Raw genomic sequence first — 18,079 nt, 5'->3', positions numbered from 1 at the left:
GGCTGAAAATATCTGTCTTAAAAGAAGGTGATTAAGTATCTTCACAGGCAGTTGAGATACAATCCTAACTATAGGAATCAAATGCCACCGCTTTTGCTGCTGCACAAATTGGTATAATAATAGGCCAGGCAAGTGGGCCCTGAAAATTTTGCCTTATGTGCCTGGCGCAGCAGATGGAAGCTGCTTTTCTCCAATTTCATAGTTGCATGTTTGATGATTTGACATTTGTTGTTTAATAAATTGTGGTCCCAGAGCCAAAAATGAGTGGTGCTTTCTTTTTTATTTCTGGTATGAGCAACTGCCTAATCTCAGTGTCTGTTCGTATCAAAAGAACATTCATTTGCCTCAAGAGTGGCATAATGTATGTAAACAAAAAAGCCATGACTTCTCAATGATCACTTTGTGTGTCTTCGCTTGTAAGGTTGTCCAAGCAAACACAGTGGATGAACGTACTAACTTTCTTGTGGAAGAATACTCTACATCCGGTCGTCTGGACAACATCACCCAGGTCATGAGTCTCCACACTCAGTACCTGGAGTCGTTCCTGCGGAGCCAGTTCTACATGCTGCGCATGGACGGCCCCCTTCCTCTACCACACAGGCACTACATTGCAATAATGGTGCGCCTGCTTCCCGCTTGCCCCACTTCGCCTGAGTCGCCCTTACTCCTACCAGTCTTTGTGTGTTGGTGTGTGTAGAGCGAGGTAGAATTTTCTAGAAGTAAGAACTGATGAAGCCTGTAACCTTTTGGATATCATGGGTCTTGGATACATGTCGAATATTCTAGGCATCTCAATGCACTGAATGTTTCCCCTTGAATTTTCAACTTACTCTCTTATAATTAATGATGTTTGTAATGTCTAAGATATCCCTAGCATCCCACAAGTTTTATTTTTGCTCTTGATACTTTGTTTTGTATAGCTAACATAAAATGGTTTGGCGGTGACATCTAATTTACTCATTTTACACATGAAGAATATCACTAATCTGGCCAGATAAGAGGAAAGTATCCATCAGCACCAATGGAGAAAATTTCTCCAATGAGTTCTAACCCTGCAAAGTATATAGAACTTGGTGCAAACTAGTTAACTAGCTAATGTCTTGGTGGGGGTGGGGAGAGAATTATAAATTGGGATGAGAAGGTTAGAAAGGAGCAGTTTCAGGGGTGGATCATTTCCAGAGAAAAAGAAGGATCTGGCCCAAGTGCCCTGTTGTTGGGAAAGTTTAGGAGAAAAGCTGGACTGGTAGAGCTAGCCTGCAGTTAGCAGATTAATTTTTCCCAGGTTTAATTTGATGATCTTGTTTATACTCTTAACCAAAGTTTTAACAACAACAAGAAAAGGGCAGCACCCTATGTCCTATCAGCCGACAAACATGACCAAGACTGTATTCCAGCTTACAATTTTGACGACAGTAAGGCCGAAGGCAGACTTGCAATGATCGCAAACTAAGAAGATAAGCAAGATACAGAAAACAGAATCAGTAGATGGTATTATTTTCCTGAGAAGCAGTCCTAGGGAAAGGAGTGGTGAAAAGCCTGCTTTGAACGGATTTCCCAAAACCAGCGGTGTTAAGGCTGGTTTTGATTGCACAGGAAGAAAGGTGTCATGGAGCCTGTCCTAGTAGGGCGATGTTTCCAGTAAGACCAAAATCACTGTTATCTTAAAGGGGGTAAGAGGAGCACCCAAAATAGCATGCGTTATGAATCAGTAGAATATAGATTAGTGAGATTTTATTGTGTTTTAAATAGAACATAGTTGATATCATTTACCATCATGAAATCATGTATGTTCTTGACACAACTAGAAAGTAGATTCTAGGTTAATCCATTCCCTCTTCTGGCTAAGGACGTAACTATCTACATGTGACAGCTGTTCACTTAATACAACTATCAGCTACAAGTATTGATTCAAGAATCTGTGGCATAGGGACACCTGGGTGGCTCAGCAGTTGAGTGTCTTCCTTCAGCTCAGGGTGCAACCCTGGGATCTGGGATCAAGTCCTGCATCGGGTTCCCTGCATGGAGCCTGCTTCTCCCTCTGACTGGGTCTCTGCACCTCTCTCTCTGTGTCTCTCATGAATAAATAAAGTCTTAAAAAAAAAAAAAAAGAATCTGTGACATATTGTGATAGAAGTTTTAGCAGGAGAAGCAATCTGTAAGAAAAGAATTATTGGTTATTAAAAAAAAGAATTATTGGTTATTAAAACTATTAAACTCCAAATGAATTACTGTTTGTTTAGAAATAGTAGAATAACAACCACGATTATTATTATTATTTTAACAACCACGATTATTGTATCAACTGACTCTTCTTGTGTTTTAGGCTGCGGCTAGACATCAGTGTTCCTACCTAATAAACATGCATGTGGATGAATTTTTGAAGACCGGAGGTATTGCTGAGTGGTTGAATGGTTTGGAATATGTACCGCAAAGACTGAAAAATCTTAATGAAATAAACAAGCTGCTAGCACACCGACCCTGGCTGATCACGAAAGAGCACATTCAGGTACTGAGTGCTGTTTTAAAATAAAAAAGAAATTTACTATTGATTCTAGCTAAGAGTTCATTTTTCTTTTTTTCTTTTCTTTCTTTTTTTTTTTTGCTTAAGACTTAATTTTAAATACTTGCATGTTAGAAACAAAAAATAAGATATCAACATGTAGAAGAGAGAAATATAGAAAGTCTGTGGTTTAATCTAGGTACAAATAGAATATTCCTCTTCAGGTAATCAATAATTAACTGCTTTCATGAGAAATGTTGATTTCTGTTTTTAAGCAAGAGGTAGAACAAAGGAAAACTGGCACGATAGGCTACCTGGGTTCTCGCACTTGTGACCTTGAGTGAATTAACTTCTCCCAGCCTCTGGAGGTTTCCCCTCTATGAAATGAGGGGCCTTGATTAAATGAGTTCCAGGCTCTTTTGTAGTTCTAACATTTCATAATTTTAAGATTTGGAAATTACAATTTTGCAAATAAAAAGTGACTTGCTAACTGGAGTGAACACTTAAGTGCCTCTGGAAGCTGGGGCTTAGATGAGAAACAGAGTTGCTGGTGACTAGAACACTTGCAGGTGGAAAGGAGCTTCTTTCCATTCTTTCCAAAAGGAGCTTCTTTCCATTCTTTCCAAAAGAAAGAAAAATGAACTCTTCCAACTCAGGAGAAACAGAGTTGCTGGTGACTAGAACACTTGCAGGTGGAAAGGGTGGGGCCGTTTGTAGGATATCCTTGGCATGGTGCTTGGGCTTGGTAACTACTCAATACATAACAGCTGTCATCTAAATTATTATCAGAGAAGCCTGAGGTATTTAAATTCCCTGCTTCTGATGAGCAGAAATGTCATTTGTTTTGTTGATCCTCTTCTTAGGCTACATTTTTGTTCATTATTTGCTCAATTAAACCAAACTGAGCTTTTTTTAAGTCTTTGTACTCTCAGAGATTGAGTACCTGGGAATCTGTGAAACGTAATGCTGCCCTGAGGTTTACATTCTGATTTGACACTGTGTTACTTAGATGGAAGAATTAATCATTATTTTTATGTCGTATGTTAATTACTTCTGTGGTGGGTCTAAAAAGATAGACCCTGCCCTTGAACAGGCTTGGATTCTAGGGGAAGAAAGAAAGAGAGGTAATGACAATAAGCACAGCACAATGGTTTATGGAGATATGGGTAAAAAGAATGGGATAAGGAAGTTGCATGAAAGAGGTAACATCTGAGATAGGTCTTGAAGAGTAAGTGGGAATTTTCAAGTAGAGGAGGGTATCCCAGACAAATAATAGAGTGTGAAACATTATATGTTGGAAAAGTAGCTAACAGCTTCAGGTTACAGAATGTAGGGAAGGTTATGTGAGGTGGGGGTAGGAGATAGGAAGAAGTGGGAGCATACAGAAATAATTCGATTTGGCCTTTTGGAGGTCCTTTGTGACCTTAGTGAAAGTTGCTTCAGGAGCTTGCTTTAAAAAAGAAAACAAATTACAATGAATTAAAAAAAAAAAAAAACAGAAATGAAGGTAAGATGAGAAATTCAAGATGAGTATCGACTGTCTATTCTTTCAGGTTTAATACTCTTGGAAAGCCTGACAGAGGCATTGTAAATGCTACCAGTTGTTTTGGAAGGCTTTTTGGCAGTATTATCAAAAGTCTTAAAGTATAGTTGCCCTAAAAATCCTATTAGGAATTATTCAAAGCTATAGCATGGAGATGCTATTCATAATAGCAAAAAAAAAAAAAAAAACTTTAGAGGCAATTTGAATATCTAACAGTAAAGGAAAGCATGCAGAAGTAGTAACATCCATTGCTATGGAATATACAGTCCATGCTTAATATAAGACAGTGTAGCCTCATGAAAAATGAACATGTCAAAATGTCAGGTTTGAAAAGCAGAGAAAAAATAGATGTGTTACTCTGATGATATAATTATGCTTATAAAAATAAAATATGTATAAGTTATATGAAGGTGATAGAATATGATTAATTTTTCCTTTTCTTTTTCCTGAGCTTTTGGTGATATATTAAATTTCGTGTGTGTGTGTATGTGTGTGTGGTTAATGGAGAGTAAAGCATAAGAGGTTTATCATGGGAGTTTGGCTGTGAAGTGAGTCAAATTAAAGTGTAGATTTGTGGGGAGCAGCAGGACGTGCACACACGCACATGTACACCAAGCAAGATAGAGAGGACACTGATGGGAAACAATCTCTGATGGATTCGACAGATGGAATTGGCTCTTGGAGAAAGTGAGGATGCAGACATCACTGTTTTTAATGGCTTCCCTTGTGATTCCATCATTCAGCAGGAGGTTCAAGTAAAATAGCATATAAAAAAGTGCTTTGAAACTTTTGAAGTTCTTAGTATTCTACGGTTTCTATCATCTGCTACAGGCTCTTTCTCCATCAGGAAGCTATCTAAACATTGACTTACTGAATTGGATTTTTATGTGACTTTTAATGTAGTCTTTACCTAAAAACCTTAAAATGAGCAGCTTTGCTAGGTAATCTTTAAAGTCTCTTCTAGCTTCTGTGTTCTTTGATATTCTGAAATATCTTATTAAAATAACATATGTAAAAAGTGCTTTGAAAGCAGAAATTTCATTGTACATATAAGAGATTTAGAATCTATAACATAACTATGCTGTTAGGTTTGACAGTTGAATGTAATTATTGTTTGACCAAAGCCGTATCTTTGTTATACAAAGCATTTTTAAAAGGGAGTTTTAAGTTTAATTGCTATAAATGGACATAAAAAGTTGGTGGATTTTCCATGCTTTCTAAAATTGCTGTGTAGCATTCTGTGATTTTCATTCTTACTCTGCTTTGCTTTCTTGTTTCAGAAACTTGTCAAAACTGGAGAAAATAATTGGTCTCTGCCCGAACTGGTACATGCTGTGGTCCTACTGGCACATTATCATGCTTTGGCAAGCTTTGTTTTTGGTAGTGGCATCAATCCAGAGAGGGATCCAGAAATCTCCAATGGATTCAGGCTAATATCAGTCAACAATTTCTGTGTTTGTGATCTCGCTAATGATAACAATATAGAGAATGCATCCCTTACAGGCAGCAACTTTGGGGTTAGTTTTCTGAACTTTGTTTTTCTTTACTATTTTGCCTTTAAACTTCCTAACATGAAAAATATCTAGAAAGAATTTGTCTAACTAAACAAGATATCATATACTGCACAACTTTTACTACTATAAAAATTTAATTTGTATATGAAGTTCTGAATTACCTTAAAGAGGCTTTTAAAGCAAATTGATATTATTACAAATTATAAGGCTGCCTCACTGTTTAAAATAAACTATAGGGGCATCTCGGCTGCCTCAGCGGTTTAGTGACACCTTTGGCCCAGGGCGTGATCCTGGAGACCCAGGATCGAGTCCCACGTCAGGCCCCCTGCATGGAGCCTGCTTCTCCCTCTGCCTGTGTGACTCTGGCCCGCCCTCTCTCTCTCTCTCTCTTTCTCAAGAGTAAATAAATAAAATATTTAAAAAAATAAAATAAAATAAAATAAACTATAATTTAATATACACCAAATGCTAGAATTCTAGGTTAAATATATTTATAACTACAACAAAAAAACTCATACTTCTGAAAACATTTGAATATGTCATGATTTTCTTTGGAGTTCATAGAAAACCCACCTGGGAACTAAATAACTATGCCCACTGTACATAATAAGGTGGCATTGGAAAAGTAGGGACACTTACTAGGATAATTCTTAATGTAACTGACACCCAACATTATCTTACCTGGCCCTAGATTGTCGATTCTCTAAGTGAGCTAGAGGCCTTAATGGACAGAATGAAGAGGCTTCAGGGAGAGAGGGAAGATGAAGAGGCATCTCAGGAAGAAATGGCCACTCGCTTTGAGAAGGAGAAGAAAGAAAGTCTTTTTGTGGTCTCTGGAGACACTTTTCATTCATTTCCTCATTCAGGTGAGCTCCCCCACTCCTCCTGCCGCCACTGTCTTTACCTTTGAGTTATTACATCCCTGATTAACCACGATCCATATTTTCCATACAGATCCATAAAAGCAAGCCTACTACCATGTTCCTCCTATTTACTCCTCCTACAGCTCCCCCTAATGCTATTGATACATCCTTGAATACACTCCAGGTCCATTGGCGAGGGACTTCCAGCTTTGTAGTCCACCCTCATCCTGGGTAAAATGTGATTCAAAGCCAGAACAGTTGCCTACAATGTTAGATAGGGATACCTAGTTCGTTCTACTTTTGTGATGTTTTGAAATGATGAGTGAAATCCTGTTTCAGTAGATAAATTAAAAAAAAAACACATATCTTTGCCTTTTTTTGCATGTGGGGAGTATGTGGGAGGATTGTTCTCGCACTGCTACTTTTCCAGATTACTTCTAAAATTACATTGTACTTGCATTTGCATTTCTTTGGAGACATCTTCAGCATTTTATAAAACTGCATTATTTAGGTCATTTTCTTCTGTTGAATTTGGAGGAATTCATTCTGTATTAAAAGCTAGACATCTTTGCTCTTGTCTTAAAATGCACTTTTTTCCCCTCTAATACTCTAAGAGACTTTGAATTAGGCAACTTTGCAGTTATGACTAAAAAAGATCTCGAACACCACAGAGTAAATTTTATTAAAATAGCATCGGGGCACCTGGGTGGCACTGTCCGTTGAACGGCTAATTCTTGGTTTCGGCTCAAGTCATGATCTCAGGGTCATGAGATCAAGCCCCTCATCGGGCTCTGCACCTAGCAGGGAGTCTGCATGAGATTCTCTCTTCCACTCCCTGTGTACCTCACTCCTCTTTCTTTCTCTCAGATAAATCTTTAAAAAAATAGCATTGACTCAATAGAAGGCTGAAACCCTCCAAAGTCATCAATCTACATAACATTTTAAAAATAGAGTTTCATTGGTTTAAAAAATGTTTAGTCTTAAGACCAGACAGTCTCATAAATTCCAAAGGTAACTGATTAGGCCATAACTTGTTAGTTAATTTTAAACATAGCATTGACCAGTAGTTCTCAGAAGTTTCACCAGGAAGAACAAAAACCCCTTTTATCATCTCCCCTGTGGTCTTTTTTATGAAAGATTTTATCCACTTCATTGACTACATTAAGTTCTAGTTTCTCAGAGCTTCTAAGCAGCAGGAAATCCCAAATAAAGAAACTTGATGTTTTACTTATTGGCTTAGTATCCGTCCTACAAACATTTTATTGAGTACCTTCTATAGTCTCAGCACTGTACATAGCAGAGTGTGAGCAGTATATGAACGTAGAAGAGGACCCTGAATCAAGTCTGGGTAGAGGAAGAGTGTGCAGAGGAGGGACCGTAGAGGAAGACTTCCTCCAGCCATTGGACTCTATGTCTTAGAGACTGGAGTGCAAGGGAGTCGGTCAGTGGCTGTGGGACAGGAGAGTCGATGGTCAACAACCAACAGAGCCATGGCACCATGATAAGGAAACATGATGCTGGACAGAGACACAAGGGGGCATAAACCATGAGGCATGTAATGCTACCACATAAGCTGGTTAGGTAAACAGAGAGGCCTTACCGTGATAACCTTCCTAAGCTTAAGGAGCATGCATCCTGCCATATTTTGGACATTTCAAACTAAGAGATCTGTAAAACCTCCAGCCTGGAGATGTCTAGTACACTGCTCCTTAAACTTTCATTGCATGCTAGTCACTGGGGAATCTTACCAAAATGCAGATTCCGATTTACTCAGTCTGGTCTAGGACCTGAGAGACCACATTACTGTCATTCCCCCAAGTGATGTCAGTGCTGCCAGGATACAAACCACAGTAGCCAGGGCCCAGCAGATGATCTGAAGGGTCAGGAGAGGCTTTTAAACTCAAGAGGAAAATTTGGAAATGATTGGCATATGATTGGGAGTTAAAATCAGAAGAGATGTTTATAAAAACCATCCAGAGGGAACGCATGGGACAAAGGGAAATCATAAGCCTAGGGTGAACCTTCAAGGTAAACCAAGATTGTAAAATGTAAACATTTTTATTAAGGTTGGTAATATCTATTTGCTTTCAGACATTAATTTTTAAGAGCTTCTCTAACATCACTAGAGCTGGAAGGGTATAAATATTTTTATTTCTCTTAGTCATTTTTTAATACTTAAAAACATGTGTGTGTGTGTGTGTGTGTGTGTATTTTTTCCTTTATTAAAGCTCTTCTGAGAGCTGCTTTTGTTGTGTGTGTGTGTGTGTGTATTTTTTTCCTTTATTAAAGCTCTTCTGAGAGCTGCTTTTGTTTTGTTTTTTTATTAAGTAGACTCCACACCCAGCATGGAGCCCAATGTGGGGCTTGAACTCACAACCTTGAGATCAAGACCTGGGCTGAGATCAAGAGTCAGACACTTAACTGACTCAACCACCCAGGTGCCCCTTGAAAATATATGTTGGACCCCAGTCTGTACTTTCTTGGGCTCTTAAGCAGGGACTCCTGCCTTCTACAGTAGTGGATTTTGACTAGCAAGTCTTAGGTCCCAGCCAAAAATTTATGTTCTAATTTTGACAGAAGAGGCTGTATCATTTGTAAATCAGTCAAGGAAATAAATCATTTTGTTGTTTACTCTTAACCATTCCCAGTATTTGCCAGTCCCACAAAAGTAACAGAAAAATGACTCCATACAGTAGCTAATTGGGTCCTTTTTACCTTACCATGTTTTGAAATGGAAATAGAAATGTATTTTTTTCCATAATGAATTTCTTGGTTTGACCTGTGTGATAAAGCATTCCAGATTCCATGTAGAGATTCTAAAAATAGCTTTTCAAGCCTTTTGAAGAAAATAAATGTTTAAAATGTTCTACAGAGGTAGTATCCTATACCTTGGTAACAGAGTTTACCAGGTTTTATTCTTTTTTTGTTTTTGTTTTTGAAGTTAGAAAGCTATTTCTTCACTGTAATAGAGTTTTTTTTTTTCTGTATTATATTAGGGGCAGCAGAATGCAGCCAATGTGCAAAATACTATTTCCTTGTAGTCTAGACTTTGAAATATTTCTTTAGATATAATTAAAATTGGAATTTTAAATTTGTTGATCAGAGTGCTAATTTTAACTTCATAAAATAAATTTGAAAAAAAGTATTTGTAGGGGTACCTGGGTGGCTCATTCGGTTGGGTGTCTGCCTTCAGCTCTGGTCACAATCCTGGTGTCCTGGGATCAAGGCCCACGTCAGGCTCAGCAGGGAGCCTGCTTCTCCTTCTCCCTCTGCCCCTACCCCTGCTTGTGCTCTCTGGCCCTCTCTCTCTGTCAAATGGATAAATAAAATTTAAAAAAATATTTGTACTTTGAGAGACTTTTGTACATTTCTTTAAGTGAACAAAATTGCCTAGAAGACAGGTCTTGATTGACTCCTAATTTTAAAATGAATAAATGGTTATTATTCATGGGATAAATTGTCTCATTTGGTTAGTTACTCATTATTGTTTATTTTTAAATGTTTAAAAGTCATATGACAACTTGAAAATGTTTATGGACAAATCAAAATCAAATGAACTAGCTGGGTAATCGTCAACCCCAGAGTCTGTGTTTGCCTAGTATAACCAACTGGTTGTGCAGTGTGGGCAGTGAGAACGCATCAGGGGAGAAACTGTTTTGCAGACTTCAGTTATCACTCACTGTTCTTGGTTTGATTTTACTTCACAGCCCACAAAACTCCTAGTTTTCCTAGCAGCCTCAGTGAGCACTAACTACATTTTCAATTTTTTTCCTTCATTTCTGTCGATGAGTATATGATGGATTGAATTAAGGAAAGCATAACCTCGTTCATAAATGTGAAGAGACAAAGCATTGAAAATGCCATTTTCAAAGTGTTTCCATTTACTCAAAAGGACTTCTGCAGCCTGAGGAGACACGTGGTAGTTGTGGGTTAGCTAGAGATAGGCCCAAGATTTCCCTTTAGAAAACTGAGTCACTTAAAAGCTTCAGATCAAATTAAGTAGTTCAGTGTTTACATGTTTTCCACACCACCCTAAACTGATCCACATTGTATTTCTTACTGACACTCAGGACTGACAGGGTATTAGTAATTTAGTTCTTAAGAAGATATTTCTTTTTGCATTACTGAAACAAAAAATAGATATTAAGTACAAAACATAGTAACTGGTATATAGTAAGTACCCAGCAAATGTCAGTCTCTTCTCATTATGGATAGTAAAGAAGTTAGGTAAGAATTTTAATATTTCCAAAGTTTAGGTATCCTGGGTACTTGACCTTTCCTGCCATTATCAAGCACTCTATTATAGTCCATGGCAGTGACCTAAAGCAAGGCTAACCCCTTGTGAAGAGAATAATTATTGTTAGGATTTTCATGAAATAGCAAAGATTAAAGAGAATGAAGGCAAATTAATTTACTGTGTCTTTTGGATGAATTACTATAATTGCATTGTTTTTTTAAGCCTCTCAACACTGTCCAGTTAAGAATTAGTTTTTTATGCCATCAAGTTGCTTAACTGGGTCACCTGGGTGGCTCAGTGGGTTAAGCGTCTGCTTTCGGCTCAGGTCATGATCTCAGAGTCATGGGATGGAGCCCTGCTCAGAAAGCAATCTGCTTCTGTCTCTCCCTCTGCCCCACCCCCGCTCCTGCTTGCACTCTGTCTTTCAAATAAATAAAATCTTTTAAAAAATTGTTTTAGAAACTATTTAATATTTCTTTATTAGTTATTTATTAAGTTGCATTTATTTGATATTGATTAAAATACTTAAGAAAATACTGTTCTTTGCATGGAAGGAGCTTTTTTTTTATTTTGAAAACAGTATGTTCATTTTCTAGGTAGCAAGTAGTAAATAAAGGTTGTTCATTCCCTTCCAGTAGTTGAAATCAGAAAAAAGTAATTATAAAGTCAGACTATCCTAAAAAAAAAAAAAAAAGTGAGTTCGAATAATCTTTAAACAATTTAACATACATTGGGCACTTAACATTGTTCAGTGGTAAATTTTTAATATTATCAAGTATACAGAAGTCAGCTGTCTTAAAAGATTGTTGTAGTCTTCCTGTCTTCCTGAATGTCACTTTTATAATAGTCTAATCACAATCTCAACACATTGTTTACCTCATACATTGTATGTCCTTTTTATTTCCATGTCCACAGAAAAGCACACATACATTAGGTGTAAAACTCAATGAATTTTCTTAAACTGACCCTTTCTATTCTAGCGCCCAAGTCAACTCAGAATAATGGTGGTACCAGAAGGCCACTTTCTTCCCTGTCCCAGTTCCCTTCCCAGGCCTTCTCCCTCAATGCCTCTTCATGAGCTAAAAAACGAACTAAATTGAAAAAAAAAAAAAAAAAAACTAAATTGCACTAGTTTTTACCATGAACACATCCAGATGAAACACCATTGAATTTTAACAAAAATCTGTCTTAATGTTAGACTTCAGATGGTCTTTCACCTTCATCTCTTCTCATCTCTTCTCTTTCCCTACAGCCCACTTCATCCAACAAGAGTTTAAAAAAAGTTTAAGCTTTATATTTATAAATATATATACATAGAAATACATATTCAAAGCTCTGTGCTATCTTCATTTTCTAAATAAGTAAAGCTAGTGTATTGATTTTTTGCTATTACTGATTAGATATTTCAGTGTAGTCATGTTTTTGCCCAGACAACTACTGGTAAATGTTACAATTGTCAGTATTTGGTAATGAAATTAAATTAGAAACTTAAGCCATGAAGTCAATATTGTCACTTCAGAAATCCATGGAAAAGCTAAAAAGTGGAGGGCAATGGAGTAGTTTCATTGTTCTCTGCACAATTTCCTTTATTCTGGATTGTTCATTATTGTCCTTAGATTTTGAAGATGACATGATTATAACATCTGACGTCTCTCGATATATCGAAGACCCTGGTTTTGGGTATGAGGACTTTGCCAGACGAGGAGAAGAACATTTGCCAACATTCCGAGCTCAGGTATAGGATGCCTTTAATTCAGAGAAACTAGAGAATAAATACTGTCATTTTAACTGTGAAATGTTGAGATGTAAGTACATTGACTTCTAAAGAAATTAATGGTCATTTTGATAGTCTGTGAATCTTTTGATGTAACCTAGTTTTTGGCCTAGTCTAATTTGATCTCCCAGGAGATGAATTTTTATTTCAATGTTTCCTCTCTAAGAAGGCAAAAGGAAATGTCTTACTCAGTTACTTGCATTATTACATGTATAAAATTGTATACCAATTTTGTATAAAATTCATACCAATTTTTTTTAGAGGAGCAGGGAGGAAATCAAGTGATAAAGTTACATTTATAATAAAATGGCATTTTGTAATAAAACCATAGACCAGTAGTTATGGGCTTAAGTGCTACCACACCCCCACCCCTAGAAAACAGAACGACAGTAGTGATGTGGCTCCTAAAGAAAGTAGAAGTTTGAATTAAGACAGACTCCTTTGTATTTGTTTCATATGATCTGCTGTGTCACTGAGTAGGTTTGGTCACATAAGAATATTCTCAGGTCTTCTGGGGTTCTTCCAGATAAGGGTATAGTTTGCATAGTACACGACAACAGGAGGTGGCCAGAGTTCATCACCAGCATGTCAAACCATGGACCCCACTGAGGGAACTTACATGGCATTTTGATCTATGAACTGATGTGAAGGGTTCCTAGTAAAGCTATCAGCTTAGAATTAAATATGAAATATCTTCTTGTACTTGCTTCAGTAGTTACATTTACTACAAACATGGAATTTAACTGGAAAATGCCCATTTTGTAACTGGATACAATTTATTCTTTTAGGACTATACCTGGGAAAATCATGGGTTCTCCCTGGTGAACAGACTTTATTCTGACATTGGACATCTTCTTGATGAGAAGTTTCGCATGGTCTACAATCTCACCTATAACACTATGGCCGCCCATGAGGATGTTGACACAACCACGCTGCGCAGAGCTTTATTTAACTATGTTCACTGTATGTTTGGAATCAGGTATGTTCATTGCTGAGACAGTTTCAAACATTTCTAAATGAAAATTCTGACATGAGTCCTATTTAGTGCTATATAGTACTAGGGAGAAAATATTACATGTGGACTTCTGATTTGGAAAAATGACTTCCATTTTATAGAAAAACCTTTTTTCTTTGACTGTTGGGAATCTTAGCAGGCACCTGGAAATACAGTACTAAGACTTTACTGAGGGAAAAAAAAATCAGTAATCATTGAGGGATAGGATAGCATCAGACTCAATTTAAGAATCCTTCCTGGAAGAATTAGGCAGCTAAAAATCTTTCATTGTGCCCCATTAGTTCACTGTAATAAATGCTGGTTTGTTTATTTTTAAAGGAATGGTAATTAGGATATAAATGAAACTAAGTTAGATTGTGTGCTCATGAAGCTCACATAAGAATATTGAAATGAAACTCTCAGTCAATATAAATTAATGGCCTCTAAATTTAGAAAATTGGCATTGAGAGGACAGTGAGTAAATGAGTGAATGAGATAGATTGGTCTAATCAGGAAAGCTTTTTGGGGAGAATGTGCCTTTTTGAGCTCGGTTTTGAAGGCAGTTATGGAAAAAGAATAAATTCCCAGTTAAGAATACATTCAGTTTTAAAAAAAAAAAAAAAGAATACATTCAGTTTGACTCTACTATGTTCTTTCTAATATAGTATCAGAAAGCCTTTATGGAATGGAATTAGAATTCAGTTTGTTAAGCAAAGTATTTTCTATAATTTTCATTTAAAAAAATTTTCCTGAAATATCAACTAATAGTCAACCATTCTACCTAGAAGATATTGTTATAATGGTAGTTAACTATGCTATTTGCTCACTTACCATTCCAGACAGTAAGTTAACATACAATCATCACATTTTAAAACACATTTATTATACCTACCTAATCTAGGAAGAATAAATACGAACAATATAATTCAATTGTGATAAATTATGTTCAAGACAATAAAGGACAAATGTTATGGGTGATTATATTTATCTGTTAGATGCCACCAAATAAAACTCGTATAAAATCTTTGAATACTTATTTTTAACTAAGCATATGTTTCAGTTAAAAATTAACTGAAAATACAGAAGAGAAATCCCATGAGCTCCCAGTAGTCTCGGTGCCCATTGACTCTACCCTGTCTCCTCTTTTTATTATGGATAAACTCTGTAGCTCTGTGTACCTGTATACAAACTCCCATCTCCTTCCATTTAAAGATCCCTATTCTAGAATAAAGATGATGTGGTGTGTGTATATATATGTGTAGCATATTGTATATATGCATATATATATTGCATATATGTATATGTATGTGTGTATACACATGCACACACACACAATGGAATATTACTCAGCCATTAAAAAGAATGAGATCTTGGCATTTGTGACAACATGGATGGACCTAGAGAGTATAATGCTAAGTGAAATAAACCAGAGAATGACAAATACCTTATAATTTCACTCATGTGAAATCTAAAACACAAAACAAAGAAAGAAGCAGACTGATACAGAGAACAAACAGAGGGCTCTTGGGAGAGGGGGAGGGGAAGGGTATCAAGAGGTAGTGTTCCAGTTATAAAAGAGATAAGTCACGGTGATGTAATGTTCACCCCAGGAATCTAGTCAATAAGATTATAATAACTTTGTATGGTGACAGATGGTAACTACATTTATGGTGAGCATTTTGTGAAGTACATTAATGTTGAATCACTGTATAATGCACCTATAACTAATATCATATTGTATGCCAACTATAATTAAAAAATAAAAATTCCAGGATGCCTAGGTGGCTCAGCGGTTTAGCGCCTGCTTTTAGCCCAGGGCGTGATCCTGGAGTCCTAGGATCGAGTCCCGCATCAGGCTCCCTGCATGGAGCCTGCTTCTCCCTCTGCCTCTCTTTCTGTGTGTCTCTTATGAATAAATAAATAAATCTTTTTAAAAATTAATTAAATAAATAAAAATTCCTGCTTCTGGGGGTGCCTGGGCCGCTCAGTCTATTAAGCATCCAACTCTTGATCTCAATTCTAGTCTCAATCTCAGGGTTGTGAGTTCAGGCCCTTACTTAAGAAAATAAAACAATAAAACAAAATTCTTCCTTCTCCTGCAGAATCAACTTTACCTCTTTACTTTCTCATCAGTATATACACAATGCTGTGAATTCTCTCATCTTAAAAAAAAAATCCTTTCTTCATCCTTCTTTTCACTCTGGCCCTTGCCTCATCTTTCTGCTCCCATGCACAGCACATGTCTTTGAAGAAACGTTGTATATACTTACAGTCACCATTTTATCCTCCATTTGCTCTTGAACGCACTAGGATACCATACTAACCAGACCACTCCCAGTGAGGTTGCCTTTGGCCCCTGTATGGCTGCTTCCACGGCTCAGTTCCCATCATATTTGATTGGTCAGTAGCATGGGCCACAGTCCATCACTCCCTCTGCCTCCATACACATTGAGTCCAGACTCTGGGCTCCTGCTGGTACTTCTGGCATAGACTCAAATGGCAGCCTCACCCCCCTCCCTAAAACTACAGTTCCTCTTCTCACAGCCTCATTTCCCTTTCCCTCCACAGCAGTAAACACCCCCTGACACCTCACATGCTAGATTTTTTGTGGTTTTTTCCTTTCTTCTCCAGTAGGATTGAAATTCCATGAGACCAGGGATTTTTGTTTATTCTGTTCGTCCATATATCACCAGTGCCTAGAAAGGTACATGGAAAGTACATGGCATATGATAGGCATTCAGTAAATATTTGTTACATTTAGTTAATGAGTTTTTGGTATTTAATTGCTATACAATAAACATCTCTTGATATAAACTTAGAAATCAGAAATTTGGGGGGCACCTGGGTGGCTCAGTCAATTAAGCGTCTGCCTTCAGCTCTGGTCATAATTCTGGGGTCCTGGGATCGAGCCCTGCATTGGACTCCCTGCTCAGAAGGGAGTCTGCTTCTCCCTCTCCCTCTGCCCCTTCCCCCTGCTTGTGCTCTCTCTTTCTTTCTCAAATAAGATTTAAAAAATCAGAAATTTTGACTTTGTCATTTTAAAAATGTTGTCATTTTGCTCATAGGTATGATGACTATGATTACGGAGAAGTTAATCAATTACTTGAACGAAGCCTGAAGGTTTACATTAAGACAGTGACCTGCTATCCTGAAAGAACCACCAAGCGCATGTATGATAGTTACTGGCGTCAGTTCAAGCACTCAGAAAAGGTGTGTTTCATGATGATGTTACAGACACCTTAGGTACATTCCAATGTAATTAATAACGATCCTGCAAATTACACAGGAAATACTAATAAATGAGTGCCATTAAAGAAAAGGAAGTGGTATCATCTGGCCATCTTTTAAAAAGATGTTAAAATTCCAGTCTATTGAGTATTAACTATAAATTTTGGTTATATGTTTTGGCCAACGTGGTGTGTATAGTAAGTATGTAGCATCAGCCTTTGAAAGGCTGGATATGGATATTTTTAAAGTACCTTTAGGAAAATGTCTAATGTTCTAATGATAATAAAAATCAAACCTACCAAGATGTATTAGGTGTGATTGTCCCAGGCCTAGAAGGTATCTCCATTTAGGGAGTAACTAGCCATTAGAGTTAACCTACTAGAACAACAGTTTCTCATTCCAATTTGGTAATTGACTATTTTGACAATACAATGTGTGATGTTTAAGCCAAGTGTGTATGTACCATTATAAAAGAATATTTCTTGGATGAAATATATAGGAATCATTTAAGACCTAATAAATGTTAAGGATCTTTACCAACATTATAACGTAAGAACTACCCATAAATCCTAGGTCTTTTTGACAAGTAAGTCCAAGAATCTTCCATTTTTTTACCACTTTACAAGCTTTTGAGAGTAAAAAAATCTCTAATTAATTCTAAGACCTTGGCAGAGAATGTTATGGCCTAAACCTAACTGATTTCTTGAAGTCTTAGAGCCAGTCACACATCAGATAAATAACCCATTTTACTGCCAGCATCTCTTCTCAATGGATCTTTATGCCCTGTTTATATGTTTGCATTAGATTTTCTTCCTTTAATGGGTTGTATCTAGAAATTTTCTTTACTCATCTAGGGAATATATCTAACAGTATATCTAACCTGTAGAATGTTTTCAAAATACATATAATTTCAAAATACATTTCTTTGTAGTGAATTTCAAAAATATGTAGGTATTAATTTTAACCCATCAGCTGGGGTGTATCTCCCTCAAAACTCAGAAGCTTGTTCAGTTATTTCTGAAAGATTCCAGGGAAGCTGTGCAGAAGTAATAAGGACCAGACACTGATTACAGACTGCTTTCAGCTTCAGGTTTTCACCTGAGTATCTTTCAAGTCCACAGTAAGAAACGTTTTTAAAAGCTTCCCAAGGAATGAACATAGACACTAAGAAATGTCGAGCTGATTTTTAGTCATGTAAGATTTTACAACTGGAAGCAAGTATAACTTGCAGGCAAGTTGTCATTTATAAAAATATTTTAAAACAGTTATATCATAATCCAGAAGCTTGATTACATAATGTACATCTTGACATAATGGTTGGTATCTCACAAGGCTTTTGGAGGTCATTTTTCCTGCTCATGAGAGACATTTCTTGATTACAAACAGTTTTGCAAATGAGCCCTTACATCATTTACCTGCATCAATA

General features: G+C 36.8%; 1 protein-coding gene across 4 annotated transcripts in view; it reads left to right on the top strand.

The window, feature by feature from the left end:
- SESN3 (sestrin 3) overlaps positions 1-18,079 on the top strand; it is a 69,919-nt gene that overhangs the window by 43,833 nt on the left and 8,007 nt on the right. For all 4 annotated transcript variants that reach the window (XM_055320813.1, XM_055320815.1, XM_055320816.1 and 1 more), the window contains 7 exons: positions 422-619; positions 2,324-2,506; positions 5,324-5,560; positions 6,249-6,423; positions 12,274-12,392; positions 13,220-13,410; positions 16,491-16,635. In XM_055320813.1, coding sequence (XP_055176788.1) covers positions 422-619; positions 2,324-2,506; positions 5,324-5,560; positions 6,249-6,423; positions 12,274-12,392; positions 13,220-13,410; positions 16,491-16,635 — 1,248 coding nt within the window. The remainder of the gene's footprint in view (positions 1-421; positions 620-2,323; positions 2,507-5,323; positions 5,561-6,248; positions 6,424-12,273; positions 12,393-13,219; positions 13,411-16,490; positions 16,636-18,079) is intronic.

The sequence above is a fragment of the Nyctereutes procyonoides genome, unplaced genomic scaffold (genome assembly GCF_905146905.1).
Source record: "Nyctereutes procyonoides isolate TBG_1078 unplaced genomic scaffold, NYPRO_anot_genome, whole genome shotgun sequence".
Lineage (NCBI taxonomy): Eukaryota > Metazoa > Chordata > Mammalia > Carnivora > Canidae > Nyctereutes > Nyctereutes procyonoides.
The sequence above is the reverse complement of the archived record's forward strand: the minus strand, read 5'-3'. Positions and strand labels throughout refer to the sequence as shown.